This window comes from Saccostrea cucullata, unplaced genomic scaffold (genome assembly GCF_032062105.1).
Source record: "Saccostrea cucullata isolate Sc308-1 unplaced genomic scaffold, CSIRO_AGI_Scuc_v1 ctg23836, whole genome shotgun sequence".
Taxonomy (NCBI): Eukaryota; Metazoa; Mollusca; class Bivalvia; order Ostreida; family Ostreidae; genus Saccostrea; species Saccostrea cuccullata.
In genome coordinates this window covers 1-12,877 of record NW_026917897.1, presented here as the reverse complement: position 1 = coordinate 12,877, position 12,877 = coordinate 1, and the positions used below count along the sequence as shown (strand labels likewise).

General features: G+C 35.8%; 2 protein-coding genes across 2 annotated transcripts; both read right to left on the bottom strand.

Moving 5' to 3' along the window:
- Window positions 1–202: 202 nt before the first annotated feature.
- Window positions 203–12,668, bottom strand: LOC134258834 (myosin-IIIb-like; the record flags this gene model as incomplete). Its single annotated transcript, XM_062741456.1, has 8 exons — window positions 203–320; window positions 656–764; window positions 1,448–1,595; window positions 1,859–1,973; window positions 2,443–2,667; window positions 2,815–2,880; window positions 12,190–12,300; window positions 12,452–12,668. Coding segments are annotated over 8 exons (1,109 nt in total), but the record flags the coding sequence as incomplete, so codon positions are not given.
- LOC134258742 (uncharacterized) lies at window positions 6,169–9,311 on the bottom strand. The gene is made up of 2 exons (XM_062741354.1): window positions 8,539–9,311; window positions 6,169–6,233 (listed from the first exon to the last, which is right to left on the bottom strand). Exons 1-2 carry the CDS (start codon window positions 9,143–9,145, stop codon window positions 6,169–6,171), a joined length of 672 nt encoding a protein of 223 aa, XP_062597338.1. The 5' UTR covers window positions 9,146–9,311.
- Window positions 12,669–12,877: the final 209 nt, after the last annotated feature.

The window sequence follows — 12,877 nt, the reverse complement described above, 5'->3', positions numbered from 1 at the left end:
TTATTGTCATGTAACAAACTTGCAACTATGAAAATATAACACTGGTCCACAAATGATTACATATACATGTAATTTGATTTTGAATTGAAAAGGTACCTGTATCTATAAATAGAAACAGGTGATTTCCATTTAAATACTTGAGTAGGCCGAATCGTCGGTAAGGCAGCTATAGCTCTTTTGTGAAAATGAAAACAATACAAACCTAGATTTAGCTTGTCTTGATTGGACACTACAGCAGCATCATGGTTTCCATGACTACCAAATGTGACATCACCAAGATGGAGAAGAGCTGCTAGGAGCTGGAGAATATTCTGGATATCCTGCAGACAAGTACACAATATTTCTTACCATTATACTTCAACTTCCATACTATTAGTCTCTCTGTATCATGTACTATCTTGAGCATCAAATATACTATTGAGAGTATATGTACTTACTGATCCTTAGCATGACGCCGATGAGTTTTAATTCAAAATAGTCAGTTTTACAAAGTTACAAACAACTGCTACCAAATTTAAAGCAAAAAACCTCTTTCAAAATGAGATTTTTTTTTTCATATTTTATAAAGAAATACTTAGTTACATGATCAAAACCTATCCTCACTAGGATTCTTTCAAAGAAAAATGCTTAACCTGCACCAAGTTCATTGACTTACATCAGTTGTAAATCCTACAAACTGCAGACACTGTTTGAGTTCCCAGAACTTTTCTTTATTGGTTGTGTTTATCAGACTTTTCATGTCCAAGCCCTTCTGTGCCAGGTATCTGTAAGGATAAAACATCAGCACTTTTATAATACTAGTAATTTAAAGATAGAGAGTTCATACAGAGAGAAGACTTATTATTTCATAATTTGACTTTTGTTATTAGCATATATTAGATCTTAAACTTGAAGTTAAGAGTTCACTTAAATTGTGAGATTAATCAGAGCTGACATAGACTAGGAAGTTGATAAACCCTACTCACCAGTGCTTTAAATGTACCTGTGTTAATACCTGATAATTTCACTCACCTGTAATTTTAGATGTCCCTGAGCTGATACCAAAAATATTCTCTGCCATTTTGAAATCCCAGATTTACATATTCAACTGTGTTTTGAAATGTCCCTAAGTTGATTAACCTTTTCAACTGTGTTTTGAGATGTCCCTGACCTAATTAACCTATTCATCTATGTTATGATCTGATCTGATAAACCTACCTACCAGCTGTGTTTTGAGATGTCCCCGATTTGATAAACTTACATATCTGTGTTTTGAGATGTCCCTGAGTTGATTATGAACTTCCTTACCTGTGTTTTGAGATGTCCCTGACCTAATTAACCTATTCACATGTGTTTTGAAATGTCCCTGGCCTTATTAACCTATTCACCTGTGTTTTGAGATGTCCCTGACCTAATTAACCTACTCATTTCTGTTTTGAGATGTCCCTGACATAATTAACTTATTCACCTGTGTTTAGAGATGTCCCTGAGCTGATACAGGTTGGCTTCCTCTGGTGACATTCCTGAGAACAGCCAGTAGAAGATGTGGTAGTTTAGCTCTCCCTCCCCCTGGAACACCACTCGGGACTTCTCCAGCAGGAATTCTGTCAGGTTAGCTGTAACCACAGATAATAAAGTAAATGATTCCCTTTACTATTCACTCTGACTTAAAAACTGTACTACAGCCCACTTGTGAACAAACTACAGTTGCCTTGCTGTTTGATATTTATGAAATTTTCTCCCATCTATTTGGGTCTTTTTCAAACTTAAAGAGTCAATTTTTTCTATGATTAAAGTTAAATATATAATGAAGATGTATGCATGTTTTGTTTTGTTTTTTCACTAATCAAGTGGATAGTTTTATATGAGAAAATTATACCTCCCACAATTTTTCCTTTTCCATTGAAACTCAGCTGCATGAACTTGGCAAATCGGCTGGAGTTAGAGTTGACCACAGTTTTGGCATTTCCAAATGCTTCTAACAAAGGATTTACCTACAATACAACAGAATCACAGATTTCATTTCGATTCCCTGAGTTACTTATATATGCCTAATTACGTATCATAAAACTTGTAATGAAAATGTGCAAGGTTTCAACATTTTCTGTCATAAAAAATTGTGCCACAGCCCAAATACAATTATCACCATGCATCCTGTTAATTTCTTTTTACATAATTTTAAAGAAATTTGTTATTGATTTTGTGTTGTCATTTGCTTTTTTTTGTTTTTTTCATATTGTTGATTTTATTTACACCCCTAAATTTCTACTAACTGTGATGTTTTGCAACTTTCCCTGCTTGTAAAGCATTTGAGTTTTATTTATTTACATAAAAGGTTAAAAACCCACACCCTTATACTTTTGTGATGACCTGCTGTTGAGTTTGCTTTTCTTTACACCCTACTACCCTGTGATAACCCTGTTGAGTTTGCTTTCACATGTCACACCTCCACGTTTTGGTAACCTGTGATATCTTGTTTCTGAGGCTGCTCTCCTCACTTCCTGCGATACACACCAGGTGCTGTACCAGGAATTTACAGGTCTCTGTTTTACCAGCACCACTTTCTCCAGAAATGACACAACACTGTGAGGTACTGGTTGACAGCAGACATCTGTAGGCTTTCTCTGCTACACCATACACATGTGGGGGCAAGGGAACAGAACTCTTACAGTGGTACTTTTGTGACACCTGTAATTTAAAGTAAAGAAATAGAAAGTTGCAACTGCAATTGCTGGTATATTTATAATTTTATAAATATTTCCTAAATCTTTATCAAATGTATGCACAAATGCATTGATTTTCTATTACATAAGTATCTCTTTTAAAATGTTGTACCTCTTTGGAATAAATTTGAAGATCTTGAAATGGATTAACTGCAATCAGAATATCACCTATGTGGGTCTAAATACAAAAAAAGAAAATATCAAGAAAGCAAGACAAAAAATAGAAGAAATGTAATAAAATTGTTTTGTTCTGATTGAAAAACTGGATTGAGAATTTATTTCTTAGAAATCTTACATAGATCTGTCCAGCAGAAAACCTTTTCTGGATTTCTTTAAGAATTGCACTCTCATGGAGGCACCATCTGCCAGGTTGTCAGATTTCAGAACCAAATTGACCATGTACTGATTAATAAAAGGTGGAGAGGTACACTGCAGGATGTAAGAGCATTGAGAGGGGCTGATGTAGGAAGTGACCACACTCTTGTCCTAGCAAAGCTGAAATTGAAATTGAGAAAGATAAAGAAAGGGGAACAACGGTCACCTCAAGTGGATGTGAGCAAACTCAAAGATCCTGCACTCATGAAATCATTTCAGCTGGAGGTTAAAAACCGATTTAACATCCTAAAAGATGAACAAGAACTCAGTATTGAACAATTTAACACCACACTTGTTGAAGCGGGAAAGAAAACACTGGGGTTGAAAAGGAAGAAGAAGGAAGAATGGATATCATCTAAGACCTGGGAAATGGTGGAACTAAGACGCAAAACAAAGAAGAAAATATTAACAGCCAAGTCAGCTAGGTTAAAAGATCAGCTAAAAGAAACATACACAATACAAGACAAGGAAGTTAAGAAAAGTGCACGAAAGGACAAGAAGGATTACATTGACAAGCTTGCGCAAGATGCAGAAAATGCTGCCTCTAAACAAGACATGGGGACATTATACCGTATTACAAAAACTCTGAGTGGTGGTTTTAAAAGCACAGATACACCAGTGTGAAAACAAGATGGAGTATTGGCCTCAAGTATAGAAGAAGAGCTTACCTGTTGGAAAGAGCATTTTGAAAGGGTATTAAACCAGGAATGTCCATCAACAGAACATGCTGAAATTATTGAAGCTATGGACACTTTGGACATCGATACCAACACACCAACAATTGAGGAAGTAAAACATGCCATCAAACTTCTCAAGAATGGGAAAGCCCCAGGGATCGATCAAGTACATGCAGAAATGTTAAAAGCTGAGGAAGTATTAACACCCAGACTTCTCACAGATATCCTGCAAACTATTTGGCAGACAGAAACAGCACCAGATGATTGGAAGGTTGGTCTCATAGTGAAGCTGCCCAAGAAAGGTGACCTAGCGGACACAAATAATTGGAGAGGGATTATGTTGTTGTCAGTTACCAGCAAAGTCTTAAGCAGAGTCATCTTAAATAGAATGGCCTCAGTGGTAGACCCATACCTTCGCAAAGAGCAAGCTGGATTTAGAAAAGGAAAATCATGCACAGATCAGATATTTTCCTTGAGGCAAATCTTAGAACAAAGCAATGAATGGAATGCTACGTTGTATGCCAACTTCATCGACTTTGCCAAAGCATTTGACAGTATACACCGTCCTGCTTTATGGATGATCCTAAAACATTACGGCATCCCTAATAAGATCATATCCATCATTCAGATGCTATACAAGGACTTCCAGGCAAAGGTCATCTGCGGAACTGAACTAACAGACAGCTTCCCAATCCAAACCGGGGTACGACAGGGATGTCTGCTTTCACCATTGCTGTTTAGTTTCTGCATAGACTGGGTTATGAAAATTACTACCAGTCAGACCAGTCGAGGAATATCCTGGACATTTCAACAGTCACTAGAAGATCTTGACTTTGCAGATGACATCGCTTTACTATCACAGCGATATAAGGATATTCAAAGCAAAACTGATGACCTGGTCAAGTATAACAAACAAATTGGATTAAATATAAATGTAAACAAAACAAAGTTAATGAAGATAAATACAAAGATAGATAAAGAAGTCACAGCAAACAATGACAGAATAGAAGAAGTAGACAATTTTACATACCTTGGCAGTAAGATCACAGCCAATGGAGATTCCACCATTGACGTAGAAAATAGAATTTCAAAAGCCCGTGCCATCTTTGCCAACCTACGGAACATCTGGAAATCCTCAATTATCAGATCCAAAACCAAACTAAGGATATTTAAAACAAATGTCATCGGAGTCCTTCTCTATGGATCTGAGTCATGGAAGGTGACAAAGAACATCTCACAAAAACTGGATACCTTTCAAACTAGATGTCTCCGTAGAATACTGAAGATATTCTGGCCAAACAAGATCACCAACGAGGAGCTGTATGAAAGAACACACACAGCTACTATATCTGACCAGATTAAAGAAAGACGCTGGAAATGGATTGGCCATGTGATGAGGATGAAACCATCAGAGATACCAAGGGTAGCCCTAAGATGGACTCCACCAGGAAAGAGAAACAGAGGGCGACCAAAGGAGACATGGCGACGGTCGGTTGAAAAGGAAATGAACGATCAAGGGTGGACTTGGGGCACTGTACAGACAATGGCAGCAGACAGACAGAGATGGAGGTCCTCGGTGCAGGCCTTATGTGCTCCAAGCACGAAGAGGACTAAGTAAGTAAGTAAGTACTTTTGTATATAAAGAACACCAAAAAAAAACCTTTGTTAACAATAAATCATTAAATCCTGACAGAATTCAAATTACACCTGCAATAGATAGTTTTCGATAGGCCTGAATTTAGCGAAAGTTACCTCCCGTTGGCCGCCATATTGGAGGTCGACTCAATGATTTTCCCTCTTTGTCTTACCAAGTTTAAGAAAATATAGCAGACGCCAGTTTCGAGATAGGAACTCTTTTATTTTAAAGGCGCGAATAACGCTCCAGTTGACGCGGAGGTGGGACACTTTTGTAAACAGAATTCTATATATAGAGGCATGTCGTTAAACGTTGATTCAATGCTGAAACCTCAGCTGAAATTATTTCTAATTGAACGTGGAATGAGTGTAAGTGACTATAATGTGTTTCAACTTCGTGAATTAGCCAAAAAAGCTATAGAATTAAAATTGCCCATCTTGAAAACCCCCGATGACGCTCTTGACTACCTGCGCCAGCGAAGCCGTATTATTATTGACGGTGAGGTTGTTCAATTTCCATTTGTTACATCCAACGAATTAAAAAAATGGACTGATGATTTGAAAAATATTCCTGCATTTTGTCAAGCAGATGTATTTGTTTATTTACTGTCCAAGTCTGATGCGTGGTCCCCCATTCGTCTCCAAAATTACAAGTGTGAACAAGGTTACAGACTGTATCAATCTAATCATATTCACTCCGTCCAGTGTCATGACTTGACTCATAACCATCTATATGTGAAATCATTATGCATTAGAGAGACTTCCCAGTCAGCTGATCCCTACAGGACATGGTGCCTCTTGAATTGTACTGATGGCAGTTGCACTTCTGCTGGGTGTGATTGCACTGGGTAAATAATGATTAAAACTAAATTATTTTTTAAACTTTCATAAACATTATTAAAACTACAAGCAGTGCTATTATTGTGCAAAGAAAAAAACCCTTAAATCTGAAGATAATAATTTATTATTACCACAGCTGTTGACTGATCAAATAAAATAAATATATCTATTCAACTTGGCAATGAATTCAAATATCAACATATTTAACAATAATAATAATTTAACAATAATAATTTATAATTGTCAGATCAATACATATATATACAATAAAAATAATTGCACCAATTATGAGGAATCACTGTAAATATTCATGGAAAAAAAATCTAAAGGATTTAAAGAATAACTATAATAGCTAGTACAGAAAATATTTGCAGCGTCAAGCATCTTTATGTTGAGTTACATATATTTTAGAGATGATGGTGGATGTAAACATGTTGTGGCCCTATTATTCAGTTTGGCAATGTGGTCTGAGAGGCATACTGATAGAAACACAGAAACATGTACTGACAAAAAGTGTGCCTGGGATGTTCCCCGTAAAGCATCGAATCCCAAACTGTTGGATGAAATTGAACTATCAACTGAAAAAAATCGCATTTATCCATTTGAACATTGCTTTGACCCTACTACCATAAGTCAAAACAATTGTGATGTTGACAATATGCTTTTAAACTTAGTAAAAGATCATGACACACAAATTATTGAAGTACTTGATTTATCTATTAAAGATTATAATGCACCAAATATGCCCAAAACTTTGAAACAGTGTATTTCAAACTTTGACCCTAATGGGAATTTATCAGTTTTTGACTATTTATCTACATGCATTGGGGAAAAAGACTGTAATGAAATTTACAAGCTTACGGACCAACAATCAGACTCAGTCTATTGGTATAAATATAGATTTGGGAGAATTACTTCTTCTGTATTACACAATGCTTGTAATTATAAAGGAAATGACCCTAATAACTACATTGTAAAACAAATATTGAGCACTGATAGTACATCATTTTCAACCCCTGCTACTATCTATGGGAAGGAAAGAGAAGTTTTAGCAAGAAATTTATTTGAAAAACAGTATGTTGCCAAACATCAAGGTGGAAAAGTTAAATATTCTGGTCTTATTATTGATTCCAGTAAACCTCATCTTGGTGCTTCACCAGATGGAATTGTACAGTGTCGATGTTGTGGAACAGGTATTCTTGAAATTAAATGTCCATACAAATTTAGAAATTACACTTTAGATAAGATTTTTGATGAAAAATATCATATTAAAATGGATGAAAATGGTTGTATGAAGTTGAAAGAAAACTCAAACTGGTATACTCAAATTCAAACACAAATGGCTGTTGCAAATGTACAGTGGTGCGAGTTTGTTTTGTATTTAGAAGGTGATGTCACCATTGGAAAACACAAAATATACACAGAAAGAATATATTTTGATCCATCCTTTTGGAGTTCATTGTTTGAAAAATCAAAAGTATTTTTTGAAAGATTTTTATTGCCAAAGTTGCAAGAAATCTAATGTCTGCTAATGCTTAATATGCTTTGTTTGTATTGTGACTTGTGGTTAGCTTTTGGTTGCAAATATTTCATGCACAATATTATAATATGCTATATTATGAATAGCATGCTCCCTGTGAAATATAAATTGCCATGACAGTATAATATTGTATAAATAGTTTTTCATTGAAAATACTAGAACAAAATATTAATAAATATACCTTGAACATGAACAATGTATGAGTTGTATTGATTATAAACCTGGCATAAATAATTAGAGCAAGTCATAATTTTTTTTATTATCAACCATAACTGCATAAAAAAAAATTTAAACATGTGGTGCAGTTTTTTTTGGTATTTTTCTCAGAAATTTGATTACCTTCTAACTAATGGTGGCATTAAATTGCATAAAAATGCTGCAACTTTTATCATCTGATTCATAATTGGTTTTAAAGACCATGGAATGATATTTCCAAGAAGTCTGAATAATTTCAATCTCTGGATGGCTCTTTCAACATGAATTCTAAGCTTGGCAATTTTTCTGGTTTGCTTTATTTCGTTAACATTTAACCGTTTCTTTTTTCCCCAAGAACACTTTCTAGTAAAAGGAGGAATGTTTAATGTAGCTTTTTTATTTGTAATTAAATCTCTAATTGTAAACCCACGGTCCGCCATGATATCATCATCTTCTTCAACAAAATCTAAAAATCCAGAATCAAGTGAAATAAATCTGTCTGATACATTACCACCATAAACCTTTGAAACAAATGTAAAAGTTCCTGAAGGTGATATAGCTAGTAGACATTTACCTGTATTCTTAGATTTGTAAGTGCTGTATGTAGCTGCCTGAGAAGTGGGTGATCGAGGACGCTGAAAGAAGAACTCTGTACAATCTATGACTGCACGTGTGTTGGGATAATTTTTCCTGAAAGACATTGGCATATATTTTCTGACCTGATTTCTAGTTGGCCATCTTATTAAATACCCAAAAACATTTGACATGAAAGTAATCCATGTTATGAAAATTTGTGAAACTCTAGATTTTGAAATTCCAAACACATCTGCAAGGCAAAATTCATAAATTCCTAAGCGTAAACGAACAAGTGTCAATATAAATTCCTGAAAAAGAGACAGTTTTCTCGTTGGACCAGGTTTCTCGCGTCTCGGGTTTCTCTGGTAATTTTTTTCTTTGGCACTTTCTTGGCCAGACCAATACTTCAGAGAAGAGCATTTGGAAACAAGTATGTTGAATATTCCTAATAGCAGGGCAAGAGATGGTAAACCAGTATATGATCTAACATTTGCATCATTTTTTGTTATGTTTTCAACAAAAGCATCTCTTAACAGTGATGATTTATCAGCTAATTTAGCTTTCAGATTTTTGTTCTCCTCACTCAACTTTGTAATGTCATTCATGGTCAATTCTGTTTGCACTGATCTGTCTGTGAAAGGAGGTGAACACTGAGGTGTTGCTATGTAGGAGTGATCAGATGAGGGAGGTCTTCTCTCAGTATCTTCAAACTTCTTTCCCTCAAGTAAAACTAAAAAATACAACCATGTATATATAAAACTTACATAAATATTTTTCACAGTATTAAAATTAATTCAAATGGCAAGGTATTAAAAATTTTGATATCTATCTTAATAATATATCTGATCAGAATAAATTTGTACCATTAGAGTTTGCTTCAGACACCTCTATTTCACCAATGTATGGAATTGATTTATCTTCATATATACAGAAGTCATCTGAGGTGTCTGTGGATATGTCACAATGTTCCCTCTCTGGTGCAAATCTATCATTAACAGACTGGTCTGTGTTGCTGGAGTTACAAGTAGTTCTGTAATATAAATTTTATTATTCTAAATAATATAAATTTATACACTAGACTATACTGGATAAGTGTGGACCTTGCTTTTTAAGAAAAATCCATGTATATTATAAATCATATGAACTTACATGCATGGATTAGAGGAGGATTGAAACAAAAATTTATTTACTTAATTTTTTACACTTAATTTTCTACATAAAAGATTGACTTTTTTGTCTATGATTTAATTGTCCATGAGTATCATACAGTATATGTTTGTTAACAATACCTTTCAAGTAGGACCCTTGTATTGAAATCTAGAGATGGATAATGATCGATTCAAGTAGTTTTGTCAAATTTTTTAAATACTTTCAATTGTAAAAAGAAGATTTGATGATTGTACAAACCTTTTCTTAGACGTCTCTTTAAAGTTGTTGTACGGAAAAAGCGTTGGCGTGTCACAGCCGCTATCAAAATGAAGTGAACATATTCTAGTATATTTGTTGGGCCTCCATCCTCTTTCTCGTCGAATCATATTTATCCATTTATTTCGTTTAATTTTGTTCGATTTTTTTGGTAGAGAGAAAAATTTTACATTATGAAGATGGGGGTATTTTGTTAAATTTAATTTTTTTCGTGTAGATGACGTGCATCCCGGCACACAACAATGATAAACGGGCATTGCGATATTCACAGCGTCGTATCCAATGTAAACTGTCCCACCTTCCGGTTTACGCGGAAACGAAACTCACCTCCGCGACAAAAGAGCGCATCAAGGGAAGTAATCTCGAAACTTGCGTATTATTGGTCATTAACTCATTATCAGCTGTTCATGTTTGGCTTCGTATGAGGATACGAGGTCACGTGTTAGACAGAAGTCATGTGACAAAACAGACAAAATGGCCGCTGAAATCAAGCATGTTTAGCGCACGGGACCTAAAAACACTGGCCACTGGCCACGTTAGACAGGTGGCCGCTTAAATGAGTTAAAATATAGTGAAAAAATGAACGGGCGGGATTGAAACTGGCCGCTCATGGGGAGTGGCCGCTGATTAAGGGTGGCCGTAACAGCAGGTGCGACTGTATTCCTATTATTATAATAGTTGTATGAACATGTTAACTTCCCCAAATTCTACCTCCATTTCCTGTCATTATCAGCTGTTGAGTTTGTTTTGTTTACACCCTTGTACTACCCTGTGATAACCTGCTGCTGAGTTTGCTTTCCCAACCCCTAATACTAACCTGTGATATCTTGTTTCTGAGGCTGCTCTCCTCACTTCCTGCGATACACACCAGATGTTGTACCAGGTATTTACAGGTCTCTGTTTTACCGGCACCACTTTCTCCAGAAATGACACAACATTGTGAGGTACTGGTCGACAGCAGACATCTATAGGCTTTCTCCGCTACACCATACACATGTGGGGGCAAGGGGACAGAGTTCTTACAGTGGTACTTTTGAGACACCTGAAACGTGAAATAAAGAATCCAGTTTCTTCATATATTAATGATCTTATATAAGATTCTTTAATTTTTATCAGTGATTTACTTTACATAAGTAACCTTTGAAAAATGCTGTACCTCTTTGGAATAAATTTGAAGATCTTGAAATGGATTAACTGCAATCAGAATATCACCTATGTGGGTCTAAACACAAAAAAAGCAAATATCAAGAAAGCAAGACAAACAAGAGGCCCATGGGCCACATCGCTCACCTAAGCACTGTGGCTAGGAAAAAGTAGAAATTGGTTTATTATTGAAAAGTTTAAATCCAAAAGTAGTCCCATGACCTATCATGGCTTTGCTATTCTTGAGAAGATGATTTTTAAAGAATTTTCCTATATATGTCTATGTAAAACTTTGATCTGCCATTTTGGCCCCACCCTGCCCCCAGTGGTTATGATTTGAACAAACTTGAATCTACACTATCTGAGGATGCTTCCATATAAATATGATCAATTATAGCTTTTCTATTCTTGAGAAGAAGTTTTTTCAAGAATTTCCCTATATATTTCTATGTAAAACTTTGGTCGGCCATTTTGGCCCTGCCCTACCCCTGGGGATCATGATTTGAACAAACTTGAATTGACACTACCTGAGGATGCTTCCATATAAATATGATCAATTATGGCTTTGCTATTCTTGAGAAGAAGATTTTTAAAGAATTTTCCTTTAAATTTCTATGTAAATTTTTGGTCGGCCATTGTGGGCCCGCCCTACCCCAGGGGGTCATGATTTGAACAAATTTGAATCTACACTACCTGAGGATGTTTCCCCATAAGTTTCATCTTTCCTGGCACAGTGGTTCTTGAGAAGAAGATTTTTAAAACATGCCACCAAATTTTCATTAATTCCCAATTATCTCCCCTTGAATGAGGGCGTGGCCTTTCATTTGAACAAAATTGAATCCCCTTTACCCAAGGATGCTTTGTGGCAAGTTTGGTTGAAATTGGCCCAGCGGTTCTTGAGAAGAAGTCGAAAATGTGAAAAGTTTACAGACAGACAGACGGATGGACGCCGGACAAAATATGATCAGAAAAGCTCACTTGAGCCTTTGGGTCAGGTGAGCTAAAAATAGAAGAAATGTAATAAAATTGTTTTGTTCTGATTGGAAAACTGGACAGAGAATTTATTACTTAGAAATCTTACATAGATCTGTCCAGCAGTAAACCTTTTCTGGATTTCTTTAAGAATGGCACTCTCAGAGATATCTGGAAGATCTGCCAGGTTGTCAGATTTCATCACGGATGGAAGTTGGGCCTGTTGAGTACATGATATCAAATTTAAGATTTCAATTGCATTCACAACTCAAAACAATGTACAAACAGTGCAGGGTATAAATTGTCTCAATCTCCTTTCAATGATTAGTTCATTTATTCCATCAACCTCTCTCCTTCTCTATCTGGCCTACCTTGGAGTCATTGACATTCCTCCAGATTTTGGACACGTAGATTTCCTCGTACATGTCGTCTGCTGACTCGTCATGGCGACTGTCGTCTGCTGACTCGTCATGGCGACTGTCGTCTGCTCTGGCTGTTTCCTCTTCCTCTGTCCTGCCCTCCACCTTCTCCCTCTGTTTTACCTCTAGCATCTCATCCTCCTTGGCAAGAGTCGTGTGTCGGTATCGACTGAGAAATTAATTAAAATCAAATTTAAATTTTTTATTCAAAATGCACTTAACATTTTGCAGAATGAATTCTTTAGTATTACAATTTTTTAATTAAAATTGAAGTAAATGGATTGCTAATATCAGCTGCCTATTAATTACTTTTACTCCTGAAGGGATGGATACTGAGCAAAGAAGAAATATTTATGGCATAGAGAGGAAACTTTGACC

What these genes read in the sequence shown, in the direction of transcription:
- LOC134258742 (XM_062741354.1), bottom strand. Translation starts at nt 9,145, where the DNA reads ATGAATGACATTACAAAGTTGAGTGAGGAGAACAAAAATCTGAAAGCT. An exon ending in TTACAAATCTAAGAATACAG is followed by an intron (nt 6,234 to 8,538) that starts GTAAATGTCTAC and finishes TTATTTACCCAG; the next exon opens with TGCAATCACACCCAGCAGAA.